Source organism: Aotus nancymaae, unplaced genomic scaffold (assembly GCF_030222135.1).
Source record: "Aotus nancymaae isolate 86718 unplaced genomic scaffold, 86718_ANA_hifiasm-v0.15.2.pri h1tg000108l, whole genome shotgun sequence".
Lineage (NCBI taxonomy): Eukaryota > Metazoa > Chordata > Mammalia > Primates > Aotidae > Aotus > Aotus nancymaae.
In genome coordinates this window covers 15,199,212-15,217,410 of record NW_026988523.1, presented here as the reverse complement: position 1 = coordinate 15,217,410, position 18,199 = coordinate 15,199,212, and the positions used below count along the sequence as shown (strand labels likewise).

At 42.4% G+C, this 18,199-nt stretch overlaps 1 protein-coding gene across 1 annotated transcript in view; it reads right to left on the bottom strand.

Annotated features, from left to right (window-relative positions):
* LAMC1 (laminin subunit gamma 1) overlaps window positions 1-16,518 on the bottom strand; it is a 123,689-nt gene extending 107,171 nt beyond the window's left edge. The window contains exon 1 of the mRNA XM_012444614.2: window positions 15,808-16,518. Coding sequence (XP_012300037.1) covers window positions 15,808-16,222 — 415 coding nt within the window. The 5' untranslated portion in view covers window positions 16,223-16,518. The remainder of the gene's footprint in view (window positions 1-15,807) is intronic.
* Window positions 16,519-18,199: the final 1,681 nt, after the last annotated feature.

Here is an 18,199-nt window from a genome sequence, read left to right as displayed (position 1 = left end):
GAACACAAAATGATGTATGAACAAAAACAGCTGTGTGTTAGCGGGAGGCACAAAAAGACAGCAGGGATCCAGGCAATGCTGTGAATTTCAAACACAAGGTCTCTTCAGTCAGGCATGGTTAAAAGGCTGCTGACTCACAGCATCAGTTGCCCATTTCATAATTGAAAACCACTAGTGATGGGAAGTCTGTGTCTACTTACTTTCAGAGTCTCACCCCCAACACCACCCTCATCAACAGTTTCCCTCGAGGGAACAAAGCAGCCTCTCCTCTCACAGAAATGTCAATACCATTTCAAAAGGTTTCACCAAAAATTTAATACCTATTCTATTTCCCAATCCAAAAAGCAGATACCTCCCTTCCCCCAGGGGCTCTGAAAGGAAAAACAAAGGAAAGCACAGATAGAGACAGACACACAATAACACATGAAAGACAGCACAGAAAACAAATCTATACTACAAACATCTGGGAAGTATGTTAATTCCAGAATCAGTCTCCATCTTGCAATGTCCTGGATTCCCCATCAACGTCTGTGCCAAGACATAGGAGCTCTAAAGTGGACAAAAGTTCAAAACCCAAACCTGATTAGAATGGCTGCAAAACTGATCCTCAAGTCTACCAGGAGTTGAAGCTGTTTCAGGCTATGTGGATAAAATGCTAAAAACAACAATAAACAACACAGCAAGAGCCTGTAAAGCAATCCTGATAAAGTAAACAAACTTTACTACAGCTGCATTACAGATGTTCCCACAAATGCTCATAATCTGTAGAATTCTAAGAATTTATAGTCTCCGATAGACTTTCTATCCCATGAACTTATCTAAAATACCACAAATTCAAAACTATGTATGGCCTGCTCTGACAGTTAATCCCAGACACTGAAGGCCACTGATCACGACCTTTTACCCATGAAGGGGCAATCACGTGACCAAAGCAATTAAAGTACACAATTGCTCTTTTGGTTTCTAACTAACCCTCCCCCAACCCCACCAGAATCTTTACCCTTAGTCCCTTGTTTATTCCCACCTCCAAAAGAACACAATTTCAATGAAAATGCCAGCCTGCTCCTCTCTATTGATCATGATCTAGAATTTTTTTAGAAAAAAAATCTTAAAACTTAGTGGTATTAAAACAGATGAAGTCATCACACCATCATAATAGGGGTATGATGGATGGGAACCACTGAGGAATGGCAGCACAGATGCACAGGTCTACGGGTAAAACTGCGAACCCCAAGGCAACTACATCTACCTTAAATTATTTCATAAGAGATTAAATAAATTAAACCAGGTCCCATCCCTAAAACTTTTTTCTTTTTTTTTTTTTTTGACAGTTGAAACTTTCCTATTTCCAACTCCAAAATTTTATGATTTTATTATTTTAGCTAGCTACAGACTCCTTAAGAGTCCACTGGATGCCAACATTCCAGAAATGTTGTAAGGAATAAGTTCAGAAAAGTTAAACTCTGTATCTTGATCTAACCATTTTACATTACCAAATTATTTATTCCTTACAGTTTTTTTTAATAATAAAATGGTCATAGATTTTGAGAACATATGGGCAGTGGATTCCTGCCTCTAACTGGGATTTCTGATGCCAGGGCAGGAAAATATCACTTCCCAGTCCCTGCCAGTGAAAACTCAAAAAAATCATTGGGAAATCACTGGGATCCCTTCATTCTCTCTGAAGAAAGTTGATGGAAAGCCCTGAGAAAATATTTACGCATTTATGTTTTACCAACTGGCCGAAAACAAACAAAAAAAGCCAGCGGAGGGAAGGGAGGACAGTGAGGACTTTTAAACCCAACACTCAGCCCTCTGGTGTAGCACAGGGTGCCAATCACTCTCCCTCTAAGACAGAAGAGCATTTAAAAATCATCTGTGGGTTGGGCGTAGTGACTCATGCCTGTAATCCCAGCACTTGGAAGGATGAGGCGGGTGGATCACCTGAGGTCAGAAGTTCGAGACCAGCCTGGCCAACATGGTAAAACCCCACCTTTACTAAAAATACAAAAATTAGCTGGGCATGGTGGCATATGACTATAGTCCCAGCTACTCAGGAGGCTAAGGCAGGAGAATCACTTGAACCAGGAAGCGAAGGTTGCAGTGAGCCAAGATCGTACCATTGCACTCCAGCCTGGGCAACAGAGCAAGACTGTCTCAAAAAAAGAAAAAAAAAGAAAGAAAGAAATACATACAATGTATACTAAGCAGGTCTGTAAAGAAAGCAGAAAAGGCAGGGCAGTGATTCAGTAATAATTAGTATATTTAATTAGCAATTTACTGTATATTATATATACAGTAAAAATGAGTATATTTAATCTGCCAATTCAAACATGTAAAATTCTACTATAATAATAAGAGTTTTGACTTTTTTAAAAAGGGATGACGGGTGAGGGTAGAAAAACAATCCTAGAATTTTAAGTTCTAGAAGTAAAGATAGAGTGTGGTGGGGGAGCAAAAGAAAACACATTGAAAATACATGTCCTAATGGGAACTATGATCCCTTTCTTCAAAAATAAAGCCAAAAAAAATTAAGGTATCTAAGTCCTCTGATTGAACCTTAGCTCAGCAACACTCTGGGGAAACTAAATGGAAAAGGAAGGAGGCAGAAAAAGGGGAAGAGGGAAAGCGAGAAGGGAAGAGAGACTTACAGATTTGCAAATTCACATATACAGACGTCAAAGTGAATGGTACCACTTCTGAACCTGAAAAATGTTAACACTGACAAAGCTCCTAGGACTATTGTAGCTATCTATCCATCAATCAACAAAAGGTGTTTAGACCTATTCAGTTAGCAATCTTTAACAACAAAACATACCATGTAAGAGTTAGAATTTACTTGGAGCAGAGAGGGAAAGAACTAGAACGCAGAAATAGACCAGGCAGCCTTATCTTTAATAAGTCAGATAAAGTAAGCAAGTGAACCAAACTCAGCAATTCTCAACAACCAGAAAGAAGTCAGGGATAAGGCAGAAAGGAGATAAGGTGGCGTTTCCTGTATAAATGAAAGCACTGATCATCCCTCAGGAAATGGGTTAGGGTACACTTTCCCTGTCAGACACTGACAAAATCCAGGGCCTCATTCTGAAATCCAATAAATTCCTAAGAAATTCCTAGAACCGTTAACAACTGAATATTATACAACTATTCAGAATTTGGAATTTGGGAATTCACAATTTAGAATTTGGGAATTCAGAATTTGGTCTAAATATTCAAAACCTAAGTCTTCCATTGAAAACAATCCTCTGGGCCAGGCGTGGTGGCTCACACCTGTAATCCCAGCACTTTGGGAGGCCAAGGCAGGTGGATCACCTGAGGTCAGGAGTTCGAGGCCAGCCTGATCAACATGGTGAAACTATGTCTCTACTAAAAATACAAAAATTAGCTAGGTGTGGTGGCGGGAGCCTGTAATTCCAGCTATTCAGGAGGCTGAGACAGGGCAATTGCTTGAACCCAGGAGGTGGAGGTTGCAGTAAGCCGAGATCATGCCACCACTGCAATCCAGCCTGGGCGACAAGAGCAAAACTTGAAAAGAGAAGAGAAGAGCACAGGGGAGGGGAGGGGAGGGGAGGAGAGGGAAAAGAAGACATCCTTTGTTCTTCACAAGTAAGTGTAATGTCATTTTTAACAGAGGATCCAGTTAAAAGAATTCATTCAAGTGAAAAGTGTGAGGGTAGTTGTCCAGGAAACATGGACACTGAAGAATGGTGCTCAGCACTCCCCAGTGTTAGAAAAGGTGAGGATCATTTATACAGGCAAAAACAGGGGAGTGGAACAGAATTACGACATTTTCTATACAAGGCTAACATATAGACCCAAAATTTGATTGGCTACTATTATACTCTAAGGGGTTAACATTCCATTGTAAAACAGTAACTCACAGGGGTCTTTACCTCCAGCTTCATTTAGTCTACGTTTGAATAAAGAATTATATATAACAGCTCAACACAAGGGTCCCTAAGCAAGAGTCACACACCAGAGAAGAAAAACAGCCATGTTATGTGACTCAATTTCCAGGGCCTAACTTTTCCCCTAAGCATAATAAATTTTCTTTTCACAGGCAGGGCACACTTTTCCTATCAATAGACACTGACAAAATCCAGGACCTCCTTCTCAAATTCAATAAATTCCTTAGAAATTTCTAGAAGCATTAACAGCTAAATTCATACAACTAGAACATGTGCGCAAAACCTAAAATTCTTCCACTGAAAACAATCCTCAGCCGGACATAGTGACTTACATCTGTAATCCCAGCACTTTGGGAGGCTGAGGCAGGAGGATTGCTTGAGGCCAGGAGTTTGAGACCAGTCTGGGCAACATAGAGAGACCTCAACTCTACAAAAAAATTAAATCAGCTAGGCATGGCCTGTAGACCCAGCTATTCAGGAGGCTGAGGCAGGAGGTTTGCTTGAGCCCAAGTGTTTGAGGCTGCAGTGAAATAGGATCGTGCCACTGCACCCTAACCTGGATGACAGAGCACGACCCTGTCTAAATAAAATGGAGAGAGAGAGAGAGAGAGAGGATAGATTGATAGATTGATAGATAGAGAGAGAGAGAGAGAGAGAGAGAGAGATTTTTTTCTTTGAGACTGAGACTTGCTCTGTCACCCAGACTGGAGTGCAGTGGAGCAATCTCGGCTCACTACAACCTCCACCTTCCAGTTTGAAGCGTTTCTCCTGCCTCAGCCTTCCGAGTAGCTGGGACTACAGGTGCACGCCCCCATGCCCAGCTAATTTTTTGTATTTTTAGTAGAGATGGGGTTTCACCGTGTTAGCCAGGATGGTCTCGAGCTTCTGACCTTGTGATCCGCCCACCTCAGCCTTCCAAAGTGCGGGGATTACAGGTGTGAGCCACCGCACCCGGCCTTTTAGATCTTTATTCAAACAACTCAGCCTTTCTGGAAACACCATACTTTTCTTTAAGATCCAGGAAGCTTTTCCTGGCTGACTTCAATCCCTACTCTTCTAAATGCTCTGCAGGTATGCTCCCAACACTTTAAAAAGTTTCAACTGAATTATTTTGCCAACAGGTCAATGTTTTTGTCTGATCTCAAATACATTACAAATAAACGTATCTTTAGGATATAAAAAGTATCTTTGATATCTATCATAACTCACACATCTCATACCACAATGTCTATGAGTGAACCATTTTCTACCCAGCAGTCTTATTTACATAAGTCCTTTGTCCACTAATTACAATCAAAATGCAATAAGCTCATTTCATTTTGAGTGGGTAGATCTTTTCAGATTATTAGAAATATTTCACAGCTTTATGAGTTTCTCCAAGAAAGCCACATAATTCACATTTTTCATCTCTAAAACGCTCAATAAGAGAAAGCCATTACCTAGAGCATGTTTAAATGAATGAAGATGGGGTCTTTCCATTACTTAAGTAGTATGTGGAACATTTATATTTCACCATGGAAATTAAATAGCAAGTTGCATAAGCACCAGACGTTGTGACCAAAGCATATGCCACAAAAAGACATTCTTAAAGAATTCTCTAAACCTGCAGCAAAACCCACAGACTTACCATTTTACCACATCAAACGATGAAGCATCAACCAAAACCACTACCTGCTTAAAGTGAGGTGAGAACAGAGGACAGCTCTTCCCCAGGCTTTCCAAGCTCCACTGCCTGAGGCATCTATCAAACATGATTGTATGAGAGGGCTCTGCAGGTACTTCAATGAAAATGGGCTCACAATTCAATTAAAACCAGCCAGTTCACTGATCTGATCACTCAACAAATATCTGTTAACGCCTATTAATGCCAGCAACTTGTAGTAGAGAGGAGAAAAACAGTAAGAGAAATATATTTTAGATGATGAAGCCTCAAATTATGTTCTCTCCTATTCTCCAAAAATCATATCAAAAACAAACAAAATCAACTATAGTATACTGTATTACCATTGGCTGAAAGTTTCTTAATTCATTTTTTTCTCTGAGGAATAATTTACATATAATGAAGTACACAAATTATTAAATGTATAGCTCTGAAATTTTACATATGTATATAACCTAAACCCAGCTCAACAACAGAATACAAAATCAGAACTCTAAAGAAGGGAAAAAAAGAGACTGGTCATTAACCATGTTTCTGAAAACAGACAGGTACCTGTATAGTCACTGCCACAAACAATAATTCTTGTTAGCAAAAACTTTCTTACATACACAGTATTGTGATTTATCACCATGAAATAAAATTTACTCAGTCCTTAACTCTATACAAGACCACGTACCAAATTAAAGAAAAAAAAAAAAGAGGCCAGGCATGATGACTCATACCTGTAATCACAGTACTTTGGGAGACCAAGGCGAGAGGATCACTTGAGCCTAGGAGGTCAAGGCTGCAGTGAGCTCTGATTGCACCACTGCACTTCCATCCAGCCTGGACAACAGAGTGAGATCTTGTCTCTTAAAAAAAATAAATAAATAAATACAAAATTTTTAAAAAATGAAGCAATGTGAAGAAGGGATTCTGAATTAATATCTCCTCCAACTTTCAAAATAAAAAGATAAAATGACAAAAATCTAAAAATAAAACAGTCTAATGTTGCCCTCAATATAAGAGGAAGCTGCCACACACAGTTAGAAACAAAGAATAAAAGAAGGCAACAGAGGAAATGTAACTCCTGAAGTTTAAAAGAAATAAGGTAAATCCCCTTATTCATCTCCCAGCCTTATCATAAGGTTTTTCTCCCACAAGAGATCTGAGGGTGCCATTGTCTAAGAGAGAAATCTGCTTTATTTTATTTCATGAATGTGTAGCTGTACCAGGCTGACTGGGCCCACTTATTTCAGGCTGGCCCCTAGAAGAGCACATGCATAGAAAGGCAGACATACTTGATTAGTGCCACCCTAGTCTGGTGCAGTACTCTAAAATCTCAGGAACATGTCTATAAACGGGTTATCTGGTAACTATTAGCAAGCTATCAATTTTAGACCCAAATGAGCAAACAGTCTAACTTTATCGTGTCATAAGAAAGGAGATGCTTGCAAATCCCAGCAGGACCCTCTTACACAAGTGGGTTGTTGTGGGTTTTTTTAAATCTTTTTTTTTCTTATTTTAAAATTATTTTATTTTACTCTATTCTTCTCCACACGGCAAGTTCTATCTTACACAAGTCTTAGAGCAAGCAACCAAGGCAAAGTAACAGAAACAGCACAAAATCACTTTCAAACTGACAACTTAAAAGAAGAAACATTAATCTCATATTTTTAAAAACCTTCTCAGAAATTTTCAGCAGTAAAAATAAACAGGCCAGGCACGGTGGTTCACGCCTGTAATTCCAACACTTTGGGAGGCCAAGGCGGGCAAATCACGAGGTCAACAAATCAAGACCATCCTGGCCAACACGGTGAAACCCAGACTCTACTAAAAATACCAAAAAAAAAAAAAAAAAAATTAGCCAGGCATGGTGGCGGGCACCTGTAGTCCCGGCTACTCAGGAGGCTGAGGCAGAGAATCGCTTGAACCCAGGAGGTAAAGGTTGCAATGAGCCAAGATCATGCCACTGCACTCCAGCCTGGCAACAGAGCGAGACTGTCTGAAAAATAAAAATAAATAAATAAACAGCTCTGCTCTAAACCTTAACACTTTTCCCTAAAACCCAAACACAACGGGGTAGAGCTGTCGATAAAGTCCAGCAGGAAAAATGAACAAGTAAAGAAGCAGGGCTGGAGGCCAGGCACGGTGGCTTACGCCTATAATCCCAGCACTTTGGGAGGCCGAGGCAGGTGGATCACGAGGTCATGAGATCGAGACCATCCTGGTCAAAACGGTGAAACCCTGTCTCTACTAAAAATACAAAAAAAATTAGCTGGGCATGGTGGTGCACGCCTGTAGTCCCAGCTACTCGGGAGGCTGAGGCAGGAGAATTGCTTGAATTCAAGAGGCGGAGGTTGCGGTGAGCTGAGATTGCACCATTGCACTCCAGCCTGGGTAACAAGAGTGAAACTCCATCTCAAAAAAATAAATAAATAAAGAAGCAGGGCTGGGCACAGTGGCTCATGCCTGTAATCCCAGCACTTTGGGAGGCCGAGGGGGGTGGATCACCTGAGGTTGGGAGTTCAAGACCAGACTGACCAACATGGAGAAACCCTGTCTCTGCTAAAAATACAAAATTAGCCAGGTGTGGTGATGCACGCCTGTAATCCCAGCTACTTGGGAGGCTGAGGCAGGAGAATCACTTGAACCCAGGAGGTGGAGGCTGCGGTGAGCCAAGATCGTGGCATCGCACTCCAGCCTGGGCAACAAGAGCAAAACTCCGTCTCGAAAAAAAAAAGCAACTGTTGGTTCTTGCTGCCTATTAACTCTAGATGAATATGAGGTTACTGCTCATCAGCCTAACCACTTTAATGTAGAATATAGTGGGCTATACCGCACTCTACATTTACAGTTCTTCACTATCCTAAAGAGACAGTATACCTATCTTCTAAATCTACTCATGACTTCACTAAACTTAAAAGGATGCTATACACAATAAGCAAATAAGATATTTCATTGTAGCCTTCTCCCTCAACTGCTTACTAATTCCCTTTAAGAATCTATTTCAACAATGTACATGTGAATATACATATTTTATTTATTTAATTTTTGAGACAGGTCTATGTTGTCCAGGCTGAAGTGTACTAGGGATTCAATAGGCGCAATCATGGTGTACTACAGCCTCGAACTTCTTAGCTCAAGTGATCCCTCTGCCTCAGCCTCCTGAGTAGCTGAAACTACAGAACATATAGACTTTAAATAAAATTTGCTTATATCCATTTTTAAAGGAAAAAAATACAAATTAACATTTCAGAAATACATATTCACATGTGAGAATTCATGACTTTTCTCATTTGATTTATCTAGGCTGACTTCAAGTCACATAACAGTCTAATTTTTACCCAAAAAAGGACAGTCATAGACCTTTCCATTCCATACCAGTTCCATATCTTAGTACTTTTTAAAAAAAATTTACAGAAATATGCCTGGTGCAGTGGTTCACGCCTGTAATCCCAGCACTTTGGGAGGCTGAGGCAGGCAGATCACCAGGTCAGGAGGTCAAGACCATGCTGGCCAGCATGGTGAAACGCTGTCTCTACAAAAAAATACAAAAATTAGCTGGGCATGGTGATGCACATCTGTAATCCCACCTACTCGAGAGGCTGAGGCAGGAGAATTGCTTGAACCTGGGAGGCGGAGGTTGCAGTGAGCCAAGATTGCGCCACTGCACTGCAGCCTGGCGACGGAGCAAGATTCTATCTCAAAAAAAAAAATTACAGAAATGAAACCACATACTACATTTAACACTAGCTAGTACAGTGGCATATACCTTATAAAATGGAGAGATGGCACTGATAAAAATGAACACAAGCTCAGAAGTATTGCTCTGATGAATTTAATGTGCAATGAATAATTCAGGCATTCATTTATTTACTCACTGTACATATATTTTATGAACACTCTGTCACTGGAGACAGAATGCCTCCAGCCTCCACCCAGATGGTTAGTGAAGTGAATCCTCTCTATTCGTCTCTCACTTAAGACTTATATAACATGAAAGTACTGCTCTAGAGCAGAGGTCAACAAGTATGTGCTACGTGAGCCAGATAGTAAATACTTCAGCCTTTGCGAGCTGGGACCTATAGAGTCTGTCACCTATAGAGTCTGTCGCCAGTTACTCAACTCTGCCTTTGTTATGTAAAAACAGTCACAGACAATGCTTTGTTACATGAGCTAAACTGTGCTCCAATAAAACTTTATGGATTAATAAAATTCAAACTTCATGAAATTTTCACGTCACAAAATATTATTATTCTAATTTTTTCTAACCAACTAAAAATGGACAAACCATTCTTAGTTCACAGCCCATACAAAAAGAGGTGCAGGCCTGGACTGTACTTGGCTGAGAAGACCATCATTTGTTTAACCCCACATCGAGAGACATGGGTCTCTTTATCTAAACCTCATCTAAGAATGAGGTCAGGGCAATGTCCCATGAATCACTACACATCCAGGAATTTGCATTGGTGCTAAGACGTAAGAAGCAAGTAACCAATATTAGTCATCTTTAACTGAACTAAAAGATTACTAAACCCCCTGACTGGTCCTTCAGAAACTTCATGGTTTAAAGAAGAAACAGACAAGTAAAGAAACAGATAATTCTATGTGATAAGGACTGTGATAAATACCTACAGGGTGTCGTGAGTGGGAGACCTAATCCAAGCCAGGGAGTGGGACAGAAAGGGGAGAGAGAGAAAGAGAAACTGGGGAAGGAGTCCCAAAGGGTATTGACACCAGGGAGAAGTGTTCCAAACCAAAGAACAGCCCTGTGAGCATATGAAGTGACAAAAGCCCAGAGGTTAAAAAGGTCCAGATCCTAAAGTATGCTGTACACCATGCCAAGGAGTTTGGACTTTATCCTAAAACCTTGAGGAACCACTGCAGAATTTTTAGCTGCAAAATTGTATGATCAGATTTGCATTTTAGAACCATCACTTAGTCCAAAGGATGGCTGCCCAAATATAAGGGGCAAAAGTGGAGGCAGACAGCACACTAGTTCATTAGGAGGCTATGGCAATAATCCAGGCGAAATGCAATGGGGACTTAGAGTAAGGCAGAGACAAAGAAGATGGAGAGAAAGGTAAGTATCCAAGAGATATAGTGTCTAGATATAAAAGATAAGAGTAGAGTCGTGGACAAATTATAGTAAGGACTGGTGGGAAAGAAAGGGGTGAAGTTTTAGCTACCCAGAAGTGACCCACCTCACAGCAGTGGATCCTATCTGTTCACTAGAGTGGTCTTTACTCATGAAGCCTGTCAAGCATGGTTCTTTGAGGAGAGACTTCGGAAACATCAGTTGAGATCTTCAGTGTCAGACAGCAGTATAGCTCATTGAGATAGGGAAGACCAAAAGACCTTTGAGTTGGGTAAGACAAGGAGTGAATTTACTTTTAAATATGGTCTCTGGACATCCCAAATTGACCATAACCAACATGTTTTTAGATCTGGAAAAAGAGCTGACTAGAAATACAACTTTAGAATTTAAAAATTTACAAATGAAATTGCAAGTAAAGCCTTGAGACAAACACGAGTTCATCCACAGAGTGTGAACAGCATGAAAAGAGAGAAATCCAGGAACATAAATAGAAAGGAGTACGCAGGAGAAAAAAACAAGGAAAACCAAAGGAGTCTGGTATCTCTGAACCATGGTATACATGAAATTTTTAAAGTTCCTTAGAATAAACTAGACATTCTTTTGAGAGACTCGCTAGAGAAGCTGCAAGGACGAATGCAATGACTACGGAGTCCTATTTCCACCATGACTTTTGGCAAATCACAACCTCAGGCATCTTTGCCTTCATTGCCTTGTGAGAAATCTCATCTGTGATAAATTGATGAGGCCTTATGACCTGTAAAATTATACAAACACCCTTGATTTACTATTGTAATGGCATGAGTGTGTAAATTCCTAATAGAGTATCATCTTCTGAAGACAGGACCCTCAATCTTCTACATCTTTCTGACAGGTACAGTGGTACGTATTTCAAGAGTATTTTTTTAAATGTTTGCAGAATATCTGGCAGTAACATGAGAATGTATGCACAGGAAGGAGTTCATAGCAAAAGGCATACCCAGCTTTCTAAAATTATTAAGGATTGAAATAGTCAAAACTTGATTCCTCCCACAAATGTGACCAATGACAAATGGAAGAGGTGAGGGGGGTTAGGACTTATAGCTCCAACTTCTCCCCTAATGTGTAAATACTTGTGAATGCCCTTAGAATAGAGAAGGAATTTGCGGAAAAAGCAGTGAACTGTAGAACAGGAAAACAGCCAACAGCAACTTTATAAAACTGCGTTCAATGACTGCTGGCCATTAAAGAAGAGCTCCTTAACTTCTCAAGTTGAAACCTGCAAAATATAAATCAGGCCTTTGTGAGACAAACTAAAATAGTGTTCCCTCGGGGTGCACAAATACCACAGTGAAGTCACCATAGTGAGCTGTTCCCTGACATAGTCAGAACCTACCTTGCAAAGGTTTTCCTGAGGGTGGGGAAATTGCCATTTGTTCCATATTAAATACATACACACTCAGCAGAGGACCAAAGAGAATAAAAGGCAATAGCCTTATATATCAATTATTCTGACTTACATACACACAAAAAAAGATATTCAGATATAGATTAAAAAGCTTCATTTAACCACTATTGGTTCGTACAGTTTATGAGGAGCTTGGAAACTAATCTGGTCTCAGTGTTAATTTTAGGAGTTCCATAAACTTTGATTGGGTTGGTTTTATATGCACTCTTTTCCTTAATCAAATTGTTTTTAGAAAGAGGAAAAGCTACCTTCCTCAAGATTAGGACCTGTCTGCCAAGTTTCCATCCACAATGATTACCAAATTAATTAAAGGGGTTGTTTAATAAAAGGCAAGTCCTTAGCTACAATCTTAGTATCAAGTACCTGATGCTGATAAAAACTTACTATAACTTATAAGACATAAAAGCCAAACTTTTTAACAACAATTGAATAATCCATCCAGAAGTTGAAAGTGAAACAAAAAAGACATTTTAGGAAAGGGTGGCTGGTTGAGATTTCTCCCCACAACAAGCAGAAAGTGCAGTTCTGGTTCCCATAGCAACTTTAACTCTTTTTATCCAAGGATGCACTGCACCCTGCACCCTGGATTACTGTATATGGTGCTTAAGAGACGGCTGCGTTCAGAATTAACGCTGATTTTCCTGGCTTTAGTACAGCAAGTGATGGTACTGGTACAATGATCAGATTTGTATTTGCCATCTGTTAAAATACGCCTCAGCCTCCCAAAAAGTACCAGTTAAAATGATTCTATAATTTTATATATACATGTGTATGCATAAAAAATTTCTAGAGGGTCATATTAACATACAAAATTGTGAATGGTGGTTTCCAGGGCATGGCGCTTAGCAGCTAGTTATAAAGAGACTCACTTATCATTATACTTATTGTCCGAATTTAAAATGTCACGTTTCATTTTTATAATTAAAAAAAGTCAGTGCCAAAACACTTACATAACTACTTACATTTCTTATGTATGATTTGAGGGCTTATTTTAAAGTTTACTGTATTTAAAGCTCAACATCAAAAGGAAGGCTAGAAAAGCGGTGGCTAGACCTCGTTCTTTCACACTGCTCATTTCTAGTTTCACATGCTCTGTAAGGGCAAAGCACAATATGCATCACTTGTTTAAGGGTATGTGAAATTTGAACTGGAAGGGAGATTTAATAGATGCACAAAACAGTCATGGTACTTGAATTCATGGGAAATAATCAGTTAGCTACAGCCCATGGAATAACCAGAGTTAGGGAGTGAATATGCTAAACATCAAAACACACAGTGACACATAACACCTTGCCTATTTGTCATAAATTGTTGATCAAAACATACATGTATACATATCTTGTCATTAAAGAGGAGGGAGGGGGAGAGAGAAAGAGAAACTTCAACCTCACTACACACAAACCTTCCCACCACCTCCACCACACATGACTTCTTCCAGGATGTCATTTCTGATCCAAGAACAAGTCAAGTATCCTAGTCAAGTATCCTAGTGAAGTTTTTATCAACTGTCTAACTACGAAGTTTAAAGTACATATTTTTATAGTTAATCACAATACTTGTATGAAAATACTTTAAATATCTTTTAACTTACAAGTTTTAACTCATAGTTTTATGAATTTCATTTAGCAAGAATATTAACAAAAGTTGCAGAATATTTCAGCAAAACCAAGTCCAAGCACAAAATATTTTATAGTAAAAAAGTGATGTTAGAGGTAAACTGTAGGATCTCTTTTGACCTTTTAATCAACCATGACCCAAAGTCAGCATATCTGCCTCCCAGTGGAAGCAATCTAACTTACCTGATACTGGCTTACTCTACCACATTGTCTTTGCAACCAGGTAGTAATCACTGAGCAATCTATCTACCTCTGCAATCACCTTAAACAACCTTTAGCTGTGCAGCGCCTACAAGAGAAAATTCAGAGAGCCAAGACTGACAGCCCCACCTTTATGTAAATAAGAGACTGCTGTTCAGTAATTGTCAATTGAGTCTCAGGCATCCGAGATTTGAGACATCAGGCAAAGCCTTTTCTTTGAAAATTTTAAAATCTGAAAATGAACAAAATAAGACTTCAAGAGTATTCAAACTTGAACACAGAAACTTTAACAAGTCAAAAATTAAACAAAAATACTTAGATACAAATTTCAAAAATAATTTTGGCCAACTTAAAAAATATAATAGGAGAAAATAAAAAGAAACCGCACAGATCTTAGGAAACCCTCAGTCACTAGCTATGTCTTTAGAAAGGCGTCTGTTCAAGACACTACTCCTCCTATACATTTCCGATACCTTTAAAAAGTGAACTCAGTGAACTTTATTTCTTCAATTCCTGAAAAATAGGTACCTCAGAGTAACATTTTATGAAATTATTTTCAAAATGTTTCATTTGCTTAATGGCTCAACTGCAAATAAAATAGTATTTACTTACTACAAAGATGTTAAATAATTCTGCTTTTCTAACACTTATTCCACACACAATAGTTTAATCCCACTTTTCAAAGTACTTTTTGTAAGTCAGATTCTTTCTCTGGAATCTTGATACTTACATAAAGTTTAGTGTACCGGAGAGCAGCAAAACCATGATCAAAAGAACCATTTGCCCACACGATGTTCCTTCCCAACACCCCTAAGTGATATTAGCCTCACGGAATTACCCTCCCTTGACAGAAGAATGGCTTGGGGCAGTTTGTTCTCTGTTAGTTCATTAGTACCAGCTATTGGTAATAATCAAGCCTCCCAAGGCAATGGGGAGTGAAGCGCTAAGTCAAAAGTCAGTTTCTCACACATCGGTTCCTCTGTTAAACACAATAACGAAACTTTCTGCTTATTTACGCATCTCAATGATGAAGAAAAACTTACCTAGATCAAACATTGTTTTTGGTACCTCCTGACACACATGTCCATCCTCATCCACTGCCATGGAGTTTTCTATACATCCCTTTCCTGATTTCTGAAAATCACACGTGTTTCTATACTTGCTTTGAATGAAAGCAAAAGGAAACACAGTAAAGGAGAGCCTTTTTACCCAGGGACAAGGCTGTGCCCAGCAATTACAGTGAGTGCACTTCCTTTTGTTTATTCTGCACCATGATTAGCAGTAACATCGCTTTGTGGCTCTAATTAAGTCTGAACAGCTCTAAAGAACGATAACTTCAAAAGTGAATTTATGTTTTAATTATACATAGGCAATATAGGCAGCGAAGGCATTTGCTCCCCTCAAATTCCCTTAACTCAACAGAGCAATCACCCTCAGCTCTGGAGAGACATCTAAACATTTTAAAGGCCAAAGTGTTTAAGGCGGACCTTCTGGTTTCTGATCCAAGAATGCGTTGTGATGGCCTTGGTAGCAAAGAGAAAAGTGAGGATGAGAGTTTCTGACTAAAGCTCAGAAAGAAAAAAAAAGGAGGGGGGTTGTGGGGGAGACCACAATCCTAATATCCGAAATGCAATATAATCAGAGCCAGAATCCCGTTAAGTCAGAAAGAACAGGAAAACAGAGAGACATCTTGTGCAGAACATCCCGGCCCTCACGGGACGTTAAAAGCGAGAACTATTTAAGAAGTTGGAGAAAGGAGTTTCTGTATGGCCCATGCCGGGAAACAGAGAGGCAACACGCGGCTGTCTGCGCCCGGGAGGCCGGCCCCGAAGATGGAGCCGGTCCGGGAGCTGGGCTACTGGCGAGCAGTAGCAGGGGTCGGGGCTGTCACCGCTTACCCAGGTGCAGCGTGAGGTTGATGGAGCTGGGGTACTGCACCCCGGCCAGCATGGTCTGGCTTTGCCACCAGGTGGTGTCGGCCTGGTTGTTGTAGTCGGTCAGGAAGGCTGCCCCGTGCTGCAGGTGGGGCTGCCCGGCGTCGCACAGGTGACAGGACTTGGTGACCCCGGTCACCCCGGTCTGCACACAGTACTCCTCGGGCGGAGTCCCACACGTGTTGGTGGCCACCACGGTCACGTTGAAGGCGGCGTTGACGAACTCGGGCATGCAGCGCTGCGGCCGCCCGCCCTCGTCCGTGCACTCGTCCATGGCTGCCCGGGCGCAGCCCGCCGCGGCGGCCGCCAGCACGGCCAACACGGGCCAGAGACGCCCCCGGGGCCGCAGGGTCCTCACGGCCCGCTGGCTACCCCTCATCCCGCCGCCCGCACGCTGGGCCAGGGCGAAGGCAAGGGCGCGGGCACGTTCCTCTCGCCTAGCGGTGTCCCCTGGAGGCCGCTCCGCTGCTTGAGCCGGGGGGCCCAGGAGCCTGACTCCGGGGCGGGTGGTGGCGGCGGCTCTCGCCGGAGAGACTGACGGGTGGGCGCCCCTAGCGAGGACCGCGCTGCTCGCAGACCACTGCCCCCGTGCGCCGCCTCCGCGCCTCCCTCACCACCCCGGGAGCAGCCCGCACTCCGCGCCGACCCCCGACTTCCGAGCGCGTGCCCGAGCGCGCGCCCCCGGGGAGGAGGGAGCAGGAGGTGGGGTCGGCAGGGTGGGGTGGGGTCTGGTTGAGGAGAAGGCCCAACCCAGTCGCGGCAGCTACCCGGCTCTCCGCGCCCCATGTACTGCGCGTCCGCCCAGGCGACTCCAGGCGGCGGCGGGGGCGGCTGCGTCTCGCGCTCGGGCCCGCGGCGCGCGACCGGGGAGGAGGGGCGCGTGGGGTGGGCGGGGAGCCGGGGAGCCGGGGAGGGCGGCGGGGTGGTGCATGCCGGGAGGGAAGGGCGGCCTCGCAGACCCGACTACCCGCGCGGGAGTGGCCGGGGTCCCCGGGCTCCGCGGCCTAGGGAGATTCTGGGTTGGGGGAGGGCGCCTTAGAGGGGCGACGCCGGTCAGGAGGTCGCTCGGGGTTGGCCATGGGGCCTCGTTCCCAGGTGGGCTGCGGCAGGAGGGGCCCCGCCCAGCCAGGTGTGAGTCCCACCCGGGAGCGCCGGCTGCTGCCCGGGGCCCTGCTCCACCCCTCCAGAGCAGAGGTCCCAGGGCGTCCAGGGGGCCGACATAGTCCCTGGAGAATCAAAAGGGCCTGGTCGCAGCAGCCAGATGAGTTTCGTGAAGCGATTTCCTGCCGCTGAATTAAAGCGTAGCCAGTCGTTTTACCCAGGCAAGGAAGGAAGTGAAAAGGCTGGGAATGGAATGACATTTTTCCCTTGGGTATGCACGACCCACTGCGAAATTCTTCCACTGTGTTGTTTGTGTTCCTCTGCTTGCCTTTAAAAGACTCGAAATTATCTGGATTCTGACATCCTCCTTTTCGGGCCTGCTGAGTCACGGAATATTCTCAGTGCCAGAATGACTCAGTTCACAGAACCTGAGCCAGAAGATCATGAGTTTTAGTCCCGGAGCAGAACCTGGGCGCTTACCCAGTGCTGATAATGCAAACAGAACAGTACAGGGAGGCAGCAGCTGGAAACCCTTGGCGTCCTCAGGCAGAGAGGATGCACGTAGTGGATGACACGGATTTGTTTTATTCTAGCTTTTCAAGAACTTGATAAGGTGCGGATAATAAGTACACGGCAAAAACAAACACATGCATGGTTAAGATAGGGATAATGTGAATCTGAAAACAAAGAAATAAGTATATGTTAGGTGACTCTGGATAGAGTAGGTGTTAGACGCAGACTGCTAATTAGGAAGACCTTAAGGATAATGTTCTGGTTGGATGAAGACAGGAGGGGAATCTAGGGACTTGTTACACAGCTGAGCTTACTTAGCAAGTATGTTCATCACTGTTCCGTTTATTTGATGAGATGGGTGGAGATAATGTGAATCTGAAAACAAAGAAATAAGTATATGTTAGGTGACTCTGGATAGAGTAGGTGTTAGACGCAGACTGCTAATTAGGAAGACCTTAAGGATAATGTTCTGGTTGGATGAAGACAGGAGGGGAATCTAGGGACTTGTTACACAGCTGAGCTTACTTAGCAAGTATGTTCATCACTGTTCCGTTTATTTGATGAGATGGGTGAAGATTATGCATGGTTAAAGGTGCCTTACTCTTGGCACCTTCTCTCTGGGAGAATTAAGCTGTGGGAACTATAATAATTTTCAGTCCTTTCATATTTGAGTTGAAGCAAAATAAATACATACATTTATGCCTGGAGGGGATTATATGCTCTCTCAGCCCTCCATTGTACT